This window comes from Anas platyrhynchos, chromosome 2 (assembly GCF_047663525.1).
Source record: "Anas platyrhynchos isolate ZD024472 breed Pekin duck chromosome 2, IASCAAS_PekinDuck_T2T, whole genome shotgun sequence".
Lineage (NCBI taxonomy): Eukaryota > Metazoa > Chordata > Aves > Anseriformes > Anatidae > Anas > Anas platyrhynchos.
In genome coordinates this window covers 53,125,601-53,142,384 of record NC_092588.1, presented here as the reverse complement: position 1 = coordinate 53,142,384, position 16,784 = coordinate 53,125,601, and the positions used below count along the sequence as shown (strand labels likewise).

Sequence of the window (16,784 nt, the reverse complement as noted above, 5' to 3'; positions counted from 1 at the left end):
CCGGGCCCTGCCCGGGGTGGGGGGCGCGGGGATGGGGGCCGCCATTTTGTTCGGTGGTAACGCGGCGGGGCCGGGTGCCAGCCGTTGGCCGGGCTCGCTGGGTGTGAAGGGGGAGGATGAGGCGGCCGCCCCCGGGAGATGAGGGCTGCGGCCCAACGTCTGCCCAGTTCGTGGCGTGTCGCGATTTATCGCGCGCTCGCGATCTCTTCTGGTGATATCTGAAGCGCAGGGGGCTGGTTAGGGGCTGCTCTGTTTGAGCCCCCTCTGTAAATAATATACGCCCTCTACGGAGGACAGAAGGTAACGCCTTTCACTAACTTTATCTATAAAGTTATTTTATTGGCTGCTGCTATGTGGCATCAGGTGTGCCTTGCTGCTTTTAATTCTTTAACTGTATTTTTAAAAGAAGCTAACGTGCCTAGAAACGGTTCTCCTGTTGCAAGTTTGTTGGTCCAACGTACAGTTGACTTGCATATTCTGACCCCCTTAAAAAGTCATTGTGGTGTCTGCAAAAACGCGAGTATTCTCAGAGCCGAGACTCCACTACTGACAGATTGTGATTTACAGCTCATTCACAATGAGACGGAGCTCAAGTATTGCGGGGAGTAGTAGTCGGCAATCTACCATGGTACTGAGAGTGCAGGACAACAACAAAATGGGTCTTCAAACACCTCAGATGTAAGTGTTGTTGATCACACTGTTGCTAAGAATGTGTATGTGAAGCCTAAGTCCCTGAAGATGTGCTGTTGTTTGAGTGTGTGAGTAGACACTGGAAAAGATGGAAGCAGGGAGAAGAAAGCTCCCTGCAGCCAAGGATATCTGCAGAAGTACTCTGGTTGTGCAAAAAACCTCTTGCTTAACTCCAAACATATGCCTCCTACTGCTGGAGTGATTATGAGTTTAAAACTCTCTAGTTCTGCAAAACACTTTTTGGGGATTTTTTTTATCTTTGGTTGGGGTTTTGTTTTCTTTGTCTGTAGATCTTTAAAACATAGAACTGGTGTCATACATGCATATGTGGTATGGTCAGCATATAACTTAAGATAAAACTTTGATCTACTTGTATGTCTGTGGTACGTTTCATGTTATAACACTTTTCCTTGCATATTTGTTAGAAGATGCTTGGGTGTATGTATAAAATGTGTACTTGTGAAACTTCTTGCAAAAGTAGTTTTAATAATGGACAAATAATGCATTAAAATAAGTTGATGTTTCTAAGGCACTGCTACACTATGAGTGTCCTTAGACTTAAATGAACGTACTTACAGTTTTGTGTGAGCAAAAGAGGAAATGGTAGAAATAGTCACTTTGATTCTTCTCCTTATCCCTCAGGAAAGACAGAGGAACGTTTGGGAAGCTGAGCATGAGCAAACCGATGTCTGGAGCTTCGGAAAGAAAAGTTAGCTTTTTTGGGAAGAGGTTTGACAGCTTTAGTTCTTTGTGCTGTAAATTAAAACAATAACAATCCCACGGCATCTTTTCTTCCTTGTCAGATTTTCACTACAGGCAGTAGTGGATCTGAGACCTTTCTGCACGCTGATCACTAAATAACAATATTGTGGAGGAGGAACTGATTTGAAATCTTTTCTTCCTCTTGGTATTTCGAGGGGAGAAGTATGCAATCCAGAATTTAAGAGCTGCTCGAGACATTAGCTTGTTTAAGGAAGAACAATCTACCTCAAAGCAGCCCTGGGACATGTTTTTATTAGCAGATTTTGATCAGTCTTACATTCTGACTATCTAGCTTTATTCTGTCTCTTCAGTTCAGGAAAACAATGTCTTCTGCAGAAGGATTTAAAAAAACAAAAATGCTAAGCCAAGATTAAGTGAGGTACTGATCTTGCAAAATAAGAATCATATCATTATTCTGTCTTAGTTTCTTTCCTCTGAGAGACAAACCTTCCAAAATCCTATCACCTTTCATCTTAGTTCATGGCTTTCTGTGTTCTGATATCTAGAAGTATCCGCTTTCATTGGATCCCACTGTTCCAAGGAACCTTTTAAATACTCCTTGAATGTTTTAGTTTTTATTTTCAGCCACCTACATTTTGTTTCTTCACCTTTTAGTTTATTTTTCTGCTTTATAAAACACTTCTGTTTAATAAATTGAAGAAAATATTAATCTAGGAAGTAGTAATCCTTCTGTATGTGGGCAGCGTGGCTTCCAGATTGATGTTTTGTTATCTTAGTTGTATTCCTTTGTACAACAAATGTAAAAGAAACATTAAAATATGTATATATATAGTAAGGACTTACCGAAGAACTGTTTCTGTTTGTTGTCACAGGAAGTGTAAATATTTTTTTGTTCTTAGAACTAGTGGGGCTGGAGGTTCACGCAACAGTCAGTATGGTGTGTTTGGAACAGAAAAGATCAAGGATCCCAGGCCAGTTAATGACAAGGCATTCATCCAACAATGTATCAAACAGCTTTGTGAGGTAACTTGTTAAATTTTAAAATAATTATGTTATTAGGCATAAAAACAAACTAATAAAGATATATTGTTTTCATGGTTTTGACTTCAGATTTTATTTTAGACTAATATGTTACTTTACATATCTTTTTTCTCAGTTTCTTGTTGACAATGGTTATGCCCATAATGTCTCCATGAAAACCCTACAGTCTCCATCTGCAAAAGACTTCTTAAAAATCTTCACTTTTATCTATGGATTTCTCTGTCCTTCTTATGAGCTGCCTGACTCGAAATTTGAAGAGGAAATTCCTAGAGTTTTTAAAGAGCTTGGGTAAGATTCTTATTGTTACTGTGCAAAACAGATATGGCAATGCTAGAAGTTAATCCCAAGGACTCTGAACTACACCTGTAAAGAATGGATAGGCTTCTTTATTCAGATTCAGCTATGAAACTACAATGTTGTGATTATTTTGCTTCACTTTTTTTGTATAGCTCTAAGTTTACTCACTTGTTTCAAGATTGTACATTTTCTATTTGAAGTTGCAAAGCTACTTCTGCTCTTGGAAGCTTGCTTTGTAAATTAAAATGTAATTCATAACCTTTATTTGTATTGGATTTTGAAAGACCACTTTCTTGAATGAAAACTGCAGGCTTTGTCTTAATTGGTAGCTTATGACAGACTTTTCAGACACATTCTGATCAAATCCAAGCACTGAAAACAATTTCAGATTGTTGGCTCCTGTTCATTTAGTTAATAGTCATTTTTTCCTGTAAGTTCTTTCATTATGCATTTCAAGCAGGGAACAGAATTATTAAAAATGCTGCTGAGGTTAAAACACCACCAAGTAGCTGGGTATTTTATTTCAAATATTATTTGATACAGTAAATGTTTGGTATCATGAATGCACCAACACTTTCCAAGAAGAAAAATCCACTGCACATAGTTAATGTTTAATTTTCAGTCTCAGAAAAGTCAACTGCTTTCAGCTTCTGTAGACTTGAATCCATGATGGTGTGCCAGGGTTCCGTAGGTGTATTCATGTCTGTTCTGTTTACTTCTCAGTATTTTAATAAAGCTTTGTTTTAATCTGTAACATATGAAACTGCTGCCCTAGCTGAAATATTGAAAAGGAAGTGCTCTCAAGAGGCCTTATTCTGCTGCACCAAGAGCGTAATCCCTGATTAAAAGTTATTTTGAAAACTCACTTTAAAAAGTCTTTTGAGAGCTAGAAAATTGATGTAAATAATTCATTTTTAAAAAGTCTTCAAGTTGAGAGGTTCATGAGCATTTATTTGGAACTGTCACTATATCAGTGGCTTCTTGTCCTATGCCCTTACAATGACTTGCAGCTGTCGGTTGAAAGATGGAATAACATTGGTACTTCTGTTCATTGATTTGTAGAAGACTTTGAGAGGATGCCTGTAGTTAGTAGTATTGCCTTTGCGTGTCCCGTATTTATGGGTAATATTAATACTTTGATATTAAGCTGTCCTGAAATTGTTTTTTCTGTTATTGCGTGGCCCAAAGCTTTTTTGTCAGGTGCTCTTCTGTTTTCAAAGTGCATTTGACCCAAGAGGTAAGGATCTTGCTTTATAAGAATAGGACTCCTGCATCTCAGTTGTTGTTCTCATGTGCTAGGAACTCCAGGCTTGAACATCCAGTGGACTAAGCATCCACCAAACTATTATTCCCTCTTTTGTGTTTGTTGTCTTCCCTTTTGAGGTCTTTGAGAAAGACAATCTGATCTAAGACACTTGCTACCAAGACCCAAGGCAACATAGTAAACTCTGTAGGAAAGGACTAAGAATCTAATAGTGCACGCTTCTTTGTATGAGGCCCTAATTGTTCCTTGTCTCTGCCTATGAAAAAGAAAAAGCATTTAATTCCATTACAGAATGAGAAACCAACGATAATGGAATAACATACTGTGATATAAGACCTCTTGATGTACTGTATAAAGTACAATTGAGTTTGTTCTTCCTTGTGTGGCTTGATGTAAATGTAGAAACGTGCTGGTTTTAGTTACTTGTTTTCCACAGCTATTAAAAATGTTGTTTGTTTTTTTTCCCCTATAGGTATCCTTTTGCTTTGTCAAAGAGCTCCATGTACACAGTGGGAGCTCCACACACATGGCCTCAGATCATGATAGCTTTGGTTTGGTTAACCGACTGTGTCAAGGTAGCACCTGAGTTCTTAAGCAAAATATTTCCACTTTTCAGGCTGGAATGTTAGTTTCAATCCTGATGTCTTAATGATGTTCTAAAAACTTTCTTTTTTTTATATATGTGAAAAAAAAAATAGGTATTCTTACTTGCCATTCAGTCCTTATTTTTAGTAAACTGAAGAAACTGAAGTTTTTAATATAATATTATGATTTAAAATTTTGTTTTTGTGACTTTGTGCACTGGATATATTTGTGTGAGGAAAAATGGCTTTTTACACTTCTATATATTTACATATATAGAAATGTGATAAGTTTATAAATATAATCAAGCATCTTTTGTGCTGAACTTCATATGATAGCTACCATCTTCTGCTAAATTTGAAGTTTAAGGATGGAATTTTCAATAACAATTATTCCAGTGTCATGTGATTGTTTGTACAGAGTGTTCTTGTATGCTTATGTCTTTTAATAGTGGCAATGCACTGTTGTTTCCAGCTCAGGTCTGAACCAAGTTTGGAGTCTCTGACAGTTTCAACACTGCTAAATTGTATACACCTGAAAATCCCATCAATTATTTGCTGAAAATATACATTTAGCTTACCAAGGCAATTTGGCAGTGTTGATAGTCCAGTTAATGCCTTTTCACTGGTGCTTTCAGCTAACAAAACATAGGGCATGTTACTCTGGTGTGATTAGCAGCACCCTTACACATTGCTTGCTGAAATCCTAAGCTGATGTTACTGTGACTTTTATGAATATAAACCTAATATGACAACTAATGGAGATAATTCAAAATTCTTTGTATCTCAACATGTGTCTTTCAGTTATATTCTGCCATGAGGGAAAATTCATCATCGTTTGATGATGGACAGAACTGGGGAGGAGAGACAGATGACGGAATTGTACATAACAAGGTACTGTGAAAAATGTAAATGATTAGCAGAATTGTTCAACTGAATTTTGCCATACGCTGTAACACAACAATTCAAGTATGATAGAATAGTCTGAACTGTATTTGTATATTCTCTTCCATTTTATATTCAGAGCTCTCTAGGAAGTGTAATAGCATTATATAAAAAGCCTGTTCAGCTTGCTTCCTGAGCAGGCATCCTGGCCAGTCAAGACTGGGTATTAAACTGAAATGTCTTATTCTGAGTTGCTATGAATCTGTTTCCCTTGTGGAGAAAGGGAGTCATTATGCTGTTTGTTGTCTTAATTGGATCTCAGGTATATCTCTCTTTAGCACTTGGGTCTTCTGTGGTTAACAGCAGTACGGTGTAAAGATAGTTACTTAATTGTAAATGTGGCTCCTGTTGATATCTATTCAGATTACCATTTAAAAACCTGTAGTAATGTTTAGTTACAAAATAGGTGGCAATGTAACTCAGGCACTTAAAAATCCAGCAGCTTGCAAGCTTTGTTTTATCACATTTTACTGGTACTATTCAGTTTTAACTCTGTCAACTCACAGCTGAAGTTTTGGAAAGGGATGTTATGATGTGTCAGATTTAATTAAGAAAATTGAAAGAAGGGTGGATCAGAATTTGGGATTTTGGATCAAGGTTACAAACCTGACAGTAGACAAGGAAAAATGCTGTTAAACTGAATGCATTTATGCACTCTAACATATGCACATAAAACACATATTAAAACAAAATTTAGAGTACCAGTATAGTTGCTGAAAGAAAGTCTCCAGCAAATTATTGTTGGGTAACCTTCCTTTAAATCTAGGAGTAATTCTCTACCATCTGCACATCTAAAGTATAATGCTTGTATTTACCTACAAGGTGCATTAAACAGAACTACAGTTTCTATTACCTAGCTTCAGAAAATGATATACTCCAAGATAATGAATTACTTACCTACTACTCTTGTTAAGTATCCCTGAGAAATGTGTGAAGTATTTCCAAATACCTTCTGTCTAGATGTAATCCTACGATTTTATGATTAAAGGGGGAAAAAAGGTATTTTTCTACAGAAAGAAGTGCAGTCAACCATTGGAAGATATTTTTATCATCAGCTGCTTAATTCCACTAGTCAAATAGATTGAGACTACCTAGCTATTTTATGATCCTTTGAATCTTCATGAAAACTTTTAAAATTGTTCTCAGCTTTTCATGGACTACGTTGTGAAGTGTTATGATCACTTCATGAAAGGGGGAGATACGTTTGAAGAATTGGATGCGGAAGTGCAGTCAAAATTAAGTAAGTTTTCATGTTTTAATAAAGTATTTTATTTTGTTGTTAGTTTTTCTCCTAACGTGAGCTTTGCTGAGTTTACAAGTAAAAATGATCCGATGCAAAGGAATGTGGAATTCCAAGTACCTCAGTTGCACCGCCTTGATTTTCTTCTTTTCATGCATTGTTACCAGTAAAGATATACAGGATGTGTTTTGCTGTCAGATGTACGCATGTAACCCTAATGTTTTCAATGGCTTTCTAATAGAAAAGCTGTATGCTGTTCCTCAGATGCAAATCCCATCTGTGCAAATACTCTGGTTTCTATCTGACAAAATTGTTATTTAAATAAAAAGCCACAGACTGCACATTTGATGAGAAAGAAAGTTCAGCTTCTTCTAAAAGCTTTGAAAACAATGAGTTCTAAACTGTTGCAAAGATTCCCATGTATGATTTGTGTATGATGTTACCAGATATCAGTAGGAAAAATTAATCAAGCCATTTTTTGGCAAAGAAGTAAAGGAAGTCTCAAGATGCAAGGAAGCACGTGGATGAGAAAGGAGTATACAAATACGCTTAACTTGTAAAACTGGAACAGAGGAAACTTGTCTAACCACCACTGTCCTATCGTGTGGGTTTTATGGGAGTTTGGAAATTGACATCCCAGGAGTGATTTGTATCATATAAGCGCAAAAAACTGTTTGGCTTGTTCTGTTACTTGTTTGTAGTAAAATCTTTTTTATATTTTTTTCTTAGTTTTCTATTTAAAATAGTTGTTCAGGTAACATATTCACTGTGCTGAGGCAAAGGTAATTGCTCAGATATTCTGAATAGATGGTGATATTCAGTGAGACTAATTTATAACCCCACTTTCTTCTCCTCACCCCGCTGCAGAGGATTTATTTAATATAGACGAATTCCAGATAGAAGGTTTAGCAGCAGAAAACAAAAGACTTCATGAAGAAATTGCAAGACTAGAAAAAGAAAGGGAAAGCGAGCCGGTTAGTAAACTGTCTGTCCTTGTGTACGTGGGGGGCTTGACTTTTCAATTACTGAACCTTTTGTCATTATTCTATAGAAAGAGTCTAGTTATACATTTTAAAAATGGACATTTATTTTCAATGCTTTATAAGATACCAATTAGACTTGGTCATTATGGATTCTATACTATTCTAGTAGAACAGAATCTAGTGTCTTTGCCAAAAATGTTGGTATGAGAACTTTAGTGGATGAAAGCACAAGATTCAGTGGTAGCAATTAATAAAAATATATTCTAGGGGAAATACTTTGTTAGAAAAAGTGGCTTCTGGTTTTAATACATCCTGAGACTAAAAATAGTTTAGCAGCTGTGCAGCTGGCAAACAGACTCCTGTCTGCTGTGCAAAATTTACATGTCTTCCCACTTTCCTTGCCCTTTTATCTGCCTTTTGTGTATTATTTTATACCTAAGTTGTGAATTTCCTGCAGTAAGAACTTTCTTTATGCGACTTTCTTAGTGCCTAATGCAATTTTTAGTGCCTAATGCAAATCAAAGCTTTAAATGCTGAAATAAAAGATTTAAGGTACAAACCCGCTTTTCAGCCTCTCTTGCTATTATTCTTATATAGTCTATAAGACTTTAACTTGAGTCAGCTGTCACAAATAAAAAAATAATAATACAAGTTCTTCAATTTCGTACTATTGAAATTGACTGTAATTGTTCTACCATCTTGACTGGAAAGTAAGATGATTATTTTAGGCTAATTTTACTCTTTGTTCTTTCCATCTGTTTTTACTAGGACCGGTTAGTATCACTACGAAAGCTGAGATCTTCTTTTCAAGCAGATGTTCAGAAATACCAGGCTTATCTGGCTAATCTGGAATCTCATACAAACATCCTTGATCAGAAAATGAAAGGTGTTAATGAGGAAGTTGAGGCAGCAGGTAAGTTGACTGTGGTCATAAATGATTAGTGAAGCAACAAATAAGTTTAAAAAATAGTTTCAAAACAGCTTCAGGCAAGAGTGTGATATTTATTGTGTATGCCAATGCTACAAATAAACTTTGCAAAATTAATTGTTAATTAAAGAGAATTTGGGCTTATGGTTGTTGGCAAGCTAGAGAAATGAAATACAGGTAGTATTTACTCATAGAAATACAGGGATAAGGCTTAACTATATAGTCTAATATTTTTACACTGATGTAAACAAATGGTTTATGAACTTAGAAATGGAAGTAGAAGCAATGAAGCAGGAGAATGCCCGGCTCCAGCACATCTTTGATAACCAAAAGTACTCAGTTGCGGATATCGAGAGAATAAATCATGAGAGAAATGAGTTACAGCAAACCATTAACAAGCTGACTAAGGAGCTGGAAGAAGAACAACATCAACTGTGGAATGAAGAGCTAAAATACGCTAGAAGTAAAGAGGCGGTATGTGAAAACCCTGCCATAATGGGAGATGACTGTCAGTATTCATGATGTGAGCTTAAGCCTGGGACTTGAGCTATTGCTAACTTTGCTAAATGATTTTAGAACAGCATAGATATGTCTTAACTGAAGAGCTTTGGTAACATTAGCCTGAAATAGATTCTGTTAAGACTTCACAACAAGGACTGCAAAACTAGTGCTTTGAATCAGTATCTGTGTGTGTTTACGGACAGACGGGCACCTTATGTGGAAATTCTAATAGAAGGACTTTAAGGGCTGAATTTATTCCCTTTTACCCAGAATGAAGAGAGGCAGCCCTGTAAGTGGCGAGACTTTAAAACTGCTGCTTCGCTACGTAGAAAAATAAAATAAAACCCGCATTTGTTTCAAATATCTTTTGCATTTGGCAGGGTTGTGCTTTCTCAAGCACTTGGTATTAAACTCCTCATATTGTACAACTATGAAACACATAAAACTGGAAAAAATACTTGTGTTACTTAACACTTGATATAAATGGCAGAAAATCAGAAATTTGAGCATTTAATAACCTTGTCTGTAGATATGCTGAAGTCAAAGTATGTTAGGTTATGTGGCTATGTAACATCCTGGCAAAACCAATGAGAGAAAGCATATTGACATGATGACTGATGATTGGTTTAGCAATTTATATTATTTCTAAGCACTTTTCTCCTTTCCTATCAACTAATCCTCAAAAGGTTGAAGCAGAAAAAATACGGAAGAAGGGAAAACCATAGGTGAAACCATACAGTCTTGCTCATACACACTGAGAAATCTTGTAGGATAAGCTCAGAAAGAATCCTAAAGCAGCTCTTACTCCAAAGAGTGCAAACTGCTGGACTGCTAATACATACAGCTCTTTTATACTGTCTGTGACATATCTTGGAATTCTATTAGAGCAGAGCAACTTAGAAACCTGTTTAAAATACCATACAAATACTTTTTGCAAAGCTTTTCACTTTGTCTTTCTTCTATGATTTTTTCACTCTTCACTTCTGAACAGGTTGAAACACAGCTGGCAGAGTATCATAAACTGGCTCGAAAGCTGAAATTAATTCCAAGAAGTGCTGAGAATTCCGAAGGCCATGACTTCAAGATTCACTTTAATCCTGAGGCAGGATCAAGTTGCCTAGACACATATAGAACTCAGATTAAGGTAAGTATAGTCAACACTGAATACCTCTGTTACCGCTCACGAGGAAATGCTAGTGTTTCTTTGGAAACGTAGGGAAACTCTCTCTTAAACTCCCCATGAAATTGCAGTGAAAAGCTTCTGTGATGAATTGTCATAGCTACCTTCTGGTATAGGAAGAAAATTTAGTATTGGAGGGTACAGCAGCCTAAGTTAAAAACTGGAGAAAGAAATAACTTAGTTTAAACTAGCAAATTGCATTAGCTAGATTTTCTTGTGTGTGTATTACAGGCTCCCCTTCTGAAGATCATAAGACAGACTGAAGAAGAAATTAAGAAAGCTACTGATAAGAAAATGAGTTTGGAGGATGCTTTGGTACAGGTATATATTGGTTAACGAAAAGTAGTACCAAGATACCACAATGTTGTCTGCTGGTCCCTTTTGACCTCTTGCATGGGTGAGCTGTGTGATTTTTGGGAAGCTGTGAGAAAACCGCTTTAGCTATGTTAATTATTTTTTGTTATTGAAAGCTTTTATGAGAATTAGGGTCTCCCTATGTTGGTTGAAATAGTTGCGCTCCCTATGCTGAAAGTAATGCAGCTACACATTTGATCATAAAAATTTTGAAAGAGTTGTTCTTAGTAAGCTATCAATTCTATTCTGTTGTGTGACTTATCACTGGCATGTTGTAAATAGGAAGATTTTTAGCAATGCTGGATTCAGTATGGATTGGAAGGAGGATAATTTCTGGTCATATAGTGTGCACATGAAGAACTTAACGCACCAATTGTTCGACAACGCCAAGCAAACCAAACAAAACCCCCCTGTTACTAGAACAAAAATTAGATCATTAAATATTTGCTAAACGTTGTATAGTGTTTCATGGCCAATGTGTTGCCTACGACAGCATAGAGATATAGGTAAGAATTCATTTTGCATTATATTTTCTTAGTTGCATTTTCATTCTAGATGAATGCAATGGTAGTGGAAAAGAAAAGTAGTGTGAAAGCACTGAAAGAAGAAGCAGAAAAGCTGGATGATCTTTACCATCAGAAGCTAAAGGTAAAACTTTTCTGTATATTGATAACAATTTATGACTAATGATATCCTTATCCTTAATCCTTGTATTTATATGTAAGATTTTGTTTTGCTTTCCTGTTTGTTTTGAACCTCTGACCACACCTCTTGCAGATGATACAGTGTTCTCTTATTCTTTTCAGAACTAATGTGGGATTATCTGAAGAGTTAGTTTCCACTTTCTCCTAAGATCATGGCATACTTTGGCAGAGACAAAATAAATCATAAGCTACTACAACCAGTAATAAAACAGCTATGTCCATCTCCTGACCTTAAGATGTCTCAAAACTTGCTTTAAACTCACTTTAGAGTTAATAGGATCTACCTTTTTTAAGCTTTGTATATAGTAAATAAGCTTATAGTTTGTAGTAAACCTGTAAGCACGTTAAATATTGAAGAAAACATATGCTTAATGTTCTTTTAGCCAAATATTAAATGATATAATATTTTTTGTATTTGTTCTTCCTGCCAGCAGTTACACTGCTTAGGTGGGTGGAAGCAATTGGTTTAGTTTATAGCTTTCAAAAATTCCTGAAATTTAGCTTTTGAACCAAGTCACTACATGCATCTTTCTTTTAAGACAAACTCATAAAATACTCAATAACATCTGGATGGCTATAATAGAACATAGTCATGTAATTTCTCCTGTAACTTTTAATATACTATCCATAAGACTTCAGTATTAGTGTTTTTGAAGTATTATGTTTCAGTAATTTACCAGAATTAAATGTTTTAATGATGGGGGAATTGGGTTTGGTTTTGTGCATTTGATTGTACTAATATATGGTCAATAGTGAGAGTCTCCTTGGATAGATGATTGCTTATGTTTCCTACATACCTTTTGAAGGCAAAAGGGAAAAGTCTTTTGTTGTCAAAACCTAAAAACAGTTGTCTGCTAGTTCTATTTCTAAGCTATTTAGGGAGAAAATACATAGATCTTCTCGAAATGATTTTTGAAGGGAAGACAGCAGCAACACAGACATTGAAATTTTGTTAGGAAAATAAGGGGAAGGTTAAGTTGGCTTTGAATGGCAGAAGATACAGAAAATACCTGAAACATTAAGGTTGAGTAGGGGGTGAGAGGGAGTTGTTCTTGGGTTGTTTTTTGGTTTGTGATTGATTTTGGAACTTCACACTCAGAACTCAAAAAAAACCATGTGTCATGAATTCCTAATTCAACTATCAAGATGAATAATATACAGTGGAAAAAAAATCCTTTTTTTTCCTAAAATATGTGATTTTTTTATTAATATTTACAGGAGGCAGAAGAAGAGGAGCGAAAATGTGCAAATGAACTGGAATTGTTAGAGAAGCATAAACAACTACTTGAAAGTGGTATCAATGAAGGTCTCAGTGAAGCCACAAATGAACTGCATGATATTCAACGACAGTAAGGCCTATGACTTCTAGTTGTTTGTGTGGATTATGTGGGGGAGTGGATAAAGACATTCTCTCAAATCCTAATGAAAAATTCTTTGAGTGGATATCCATCTTGGTATATTAGTTTGACAAATTCACAGTTAAAATACCTTTCTTCTCGACACTTATTTTTGCAAGCGTATTTTCATCAGCACTCCTGATTTCCATGTACTTTTTCCATATTATGCAGCCAGGTTCTTTTCAATGGTGCCCAGTGACAGGGCAAGAGGCAATGGGCACAAACTGGAACACAATTCTCCCTCTGAACACCAGGCAGCACTTCTGTGCTGTGTGGGTGGCAGAGCACTGGCACAGGCTGCCCAGACAGGTTGTGGAGTCTCCTTCTTGAACATCTTGAAAAGATGCCTGGATGTGGTCCTGGGCAACCTACCCTGTATGGTCCTGCTTGAGCAGGGAGATTGGACAAAACGACCTCCAGAGGTCACTTCCAAACTCTGTGACTCGTGGTTGTAGTAAAGATAAGAGTTAGTTTACCAACATATTACACTAATATATTTACCAATATATACAACCATATTTTACAGTCTAAATTCTGTAAAGATTATTCTGGCTCTGTGATGCTCTACAGTACTGCTGTTTCTTACCAGTTAGTACAATACAGTCCTTTTTCTCCTGGGTTGCATGTTAATAAATCTAACTTGACTTAATACTAATAGGGAAAATTATGACTAAACATGACAATATATCTACCGTAGTAAAGAATTTGTTGATGTCAGGAACTTTAGAATTACAGTCACAATTTTCTGAATGTCTTTACTTTTCAGATATCAAATTGTTATGCAAACAACAACGGAAGAGAGCAGGAAAGCAGGCGATAATTTGAATCGTCTTTTAGAAGTGATTGCTACTCATGTAGTATCTATAGAGGTAAGCTGAAATTCAATATTCAAAATTAAATCTTTTTAGAGATATCGGCAACTGCAATTGAACACGTGGACGTTAGAACTTGCTCTATCCAGTAAAGTATCAGTTAGTTACACTGCACTGAGTCTATGGTTTCTAGTAAGTTTATTGACGAAACATTTGGTAAAAGTAATCAGAACTGCTCACTGTATTTCGCTAGTAACATCTTGTCAGGTTGAATCTGCATCTGCTCCATGCCTTTGTATTAGCGTTTAACTGAAGTCACTTAACCCCTGTAATGACTGCCCAGAATGCTTTAGCAGAACCAGTACAACAGAGACCACAATAGATCTAATAAACTTTCTGTAACTTTTCTAGAAATATCTTGATGAACAGAATGCAAAAATTGACAGAGACTACGAAGAATTCATGTCTGAAGATCTACTGTCCACCTTGACTGGAATTCTAGACAGCTATAAAAAGAAGGCTGAAAGTGTATAACTCACCAAAAAGGTGAAGATGAAAATTTTGTGCTTCTGAAGCCGTTGTGGTGTGTCCTAAATGCAGGAAGCAACCATCCTTTTAACAACTAAATTGTTTTTAAGTTTAAGGAAATGTTCATAAACCTCCTCTGCTTTATTAATAGAAATATAGTAAAGGATTAAAAAACAATTTGCAATTAAAAGAAGTTTGCTTATACTTCCTCCTTATGATGTATTTATACAAAATTACAAATGTCTATAACAGGGCAACTATGGAACAACTTAATTTCACATTTTTCCTGTGTAAATAAATCATATGTGCTCTTCTAGTAACATTCAGTAAGGTGAGTACTGTCAGCCTGTTAAAAATAACCAGCTGCAGTGAACTTACAGATAAGACTGCAAGTGACAGCACAAATGCAGGGGATAGTGACAAAAATAAAATAACTAGTGGCTTTTCTACACTTGGAAGATGGCTAACTGAGAAGTCATGCTTTCCTTTTTGGAGTATAGTTTGCGCGTTTGCTGGTATAAGTATGTATTTAGTGTGCACGTATGATGGTGCACATCCTTCCTCAAGCCTCCAATTTACCATCAAGACCAAATGTAAATGTCTTCCAGTCTCCTGTCTGTTCTGTTATCTATCAAATGCTCAGAGACATCCTCCCTTACATGTGTAAGTTTTTTATTATTTTTCTTTTAGCAAAAGCCTCTCTGGAAAGATCAATAGTAGTTACATGGCAGTCTTGTAAATCATCTAGAGAATGAAAAATTTTGAAAACAAAACTGAGTGCTTATAACACCAGATGAAAACTTACTGTATTTCTTGAGTATGTGTATTAGAGAGAACTCTAAGTAGGGCAACATGAATTCTGGCAATCTAGCTTATCAGTTGAAGATGTAACTAGTCTTGCATACATGAAAATAATCTAAAATGAGTCTGCATTCTTTGCCTAGACCAGCAGGGCAGACCATACTGGATTTTTTTCTTCCTCAGGAAAGTAGCAGTAAAGTTAGTGTATGGGGAGGTCCAGTCCAAATGCATTGAAGAAAATGTATCCCCATCTCTTGAGCATGTACTTTTTTCTTGTTCAATGCCATGTAGAAAGCAGAAGTAGTATCTGCTTATCTGCACTGTTATATATTTCTGTGTTCTTTTTTGTTTTTTTTTTAAGTATTGTATGGTGTAATTTATGATGGTATTCCCTATTGTATTGATATACTGTTTGAGGTTTTTGAATAGAGTTCAGTGATAAATCACTCATTCAAATCAACAACAAAAACTTCTTATTCAGAAGTTTCTGGTGGCTCATAGCTAAATAAAGTTGCTCCTTAACTCTCTAATTAGACAAAGTATTCACGTGAAACACAGATCTTTCAGATACCCATCAAAGCTTAAGTTAAACCCTCCAAACACAGACTGAAAGTTAAAAGCTGAATTGTTTAATTCTAGGCTATTCTTTTGCATGGAATTCAGTTGTCCTCATTAACATAGTATGTGAATTTTCTGACTCTGGTCTTAGTATTTTGTTTTAGGTACTTTAATTATGGCAGTATTTAAATTTCAAGATCTCTGATCTTTTGTTCTATTCTGGAATTTTAATTAGACAGCTATAAAGGCTTTCTGACAAGCAGGTAATGCTTCTGCTTTCTTCTGTTTTCCTCTTTTGTCTTACCTTTACAGACTCTTGCTTTTTTCCTCAAATCTCAATTCTTTCTTTTTAGAAGCTTGTTTCTGTGACCTTTCTAATATATTTATATTATATTCTCCTAATATTCTATTAATATTTTCCTAATTAAGCAAAACTGTTAGACATACAGAACAATCATGTTCCTTTAAAATGTGTTTCTTTACGGATTGCACTCTTTCCTGGCTTCTGGATTTTACTCTGCTTTTGTAACTGATTGTTCCTGTTTGTTAGTATCTGCAGCCCCTTTGCCATAGGGAGTAGTCAGCTGACTGAATAAATGTAATTTCGAAGGCCAATTTGTAACCCAATGGTAAGGGTTAAGGAATCGAGGTCAGAATGACCTTTCTTTGTGTGCTTGCAAAGCTAATATTCTGAAGTTAAATTAGTCCAAGTAATGAAGTCCACACAGGTAGTGTTGGCAACATGTTTTCATTATTGGGCTGTATTGTTGGTCTGTATGTCAAACAGAATTGACTTTAGAATTAGCTCAGGATTTGACCTAGGTTCTGTAAAATACTATGGTGATTTTTGTGTCACAATACGATATAGTAGGCATCAGCCAATGTTAGTCTCATACGTCTTCACACTTTAAAATGCAGGGAACTTTTCAATGTTTCTTGAACATAAGGCCCCTGTGGGATATTTTAAGTCATTTACTTCAGTTATTTTTTTAATTTGTATTCTGGGATGTGGCTTTCAGATTTATGCAAGACACTGGGACATAATTACTGCTCTTGAGTTTGTTTTTTAAACCGGAATTTGAAGTCTTAATCAAAGTGTACCACTGGCACCTGCATATTGCAATAGTATTAATAGTTTGTATTTTTTTGGCTTTTGTATGGGCACAGTTCCCTCACTGCTAATGTAAACTGTACAAAAGATACTTAATATGCCTTAAGTTTATGTAATTTCAAACTCAATAAAATTTCTTAAACATG

At 35.9% G+C, this 16,784-nt stretch overlaps 1 protein-coding gene across 2 annotated transcripts in view; it reads left to right on the top strand.

The window, feature by feature from the left end:
- The window catches only part of NDC80 (NDC80 kinetochore complex component), a 16,948-nt gene extending 164 nt beyond the window's left edge, over positions 1-16,784 (top strand). Inside the window, exons 1-17 of one of the 2 annotated variants that reach the window (XM_005009384.5) lie at positions 84-300; positions 568-678; positions 1,333-1,419; positions 2,313-2,436; positions 2,570-2,742; positions 4,488-4,590; positions 5,401-5,490; positions 6,688-6,781; positions 7,649-7,755; positions 8,533-8,677; positions 8,961-9,166; positions 10,185-10,337; positions 10,605-10,694; positions 11,283-11,375; positions 12,650-12,780; positions 13,595-13,697; positions 14,052-16,784. In XM_005009384.5, coding sequence (XP_005009441.1) covers positions 578-678; positions 1,333-1,419; positions 2,313-2,436; positions 2,570-2,742; positions 4,488-4,590; positions 5,401-5,490; positions 6,688-6,781; positions 7,649-7,755; positions 8,533-8,677; positions 8,961-9,166; positions 10,185-10,337; positions 10,605-10,694; positions 11,283-11,375; positions 12,650-12,780; positions 13,595-13,697; positions 14,052-14,174 — 1,923 coding nt within the window. In that variant the 5' untranslated portion in view covers positions 84-300; positions 568-577 and the 3' untranslated portion in view covers positions 14,175-16,784. Of the gene's footprint in view, positions 1-83; positions 301-567; positions 679-1,332; positions 1,420-2,312; positions 2,437-2,569; positions 2,743-4,487; positions 4,591-5,400; positions 5,491-6,687; positions 6,782-7,648; positions 7,756-8,532; positions 8,678-8,960; positions 9,167-10,184; positions 10,338-10,604; positions 10,695-11,282; positions 11,376-12,649; positions 12,781-13,594; positions 13,698-14,051 lie in introns of those variants that run through there. The other variant, XM_027451987.3, reaches the window with a different exon arrangement.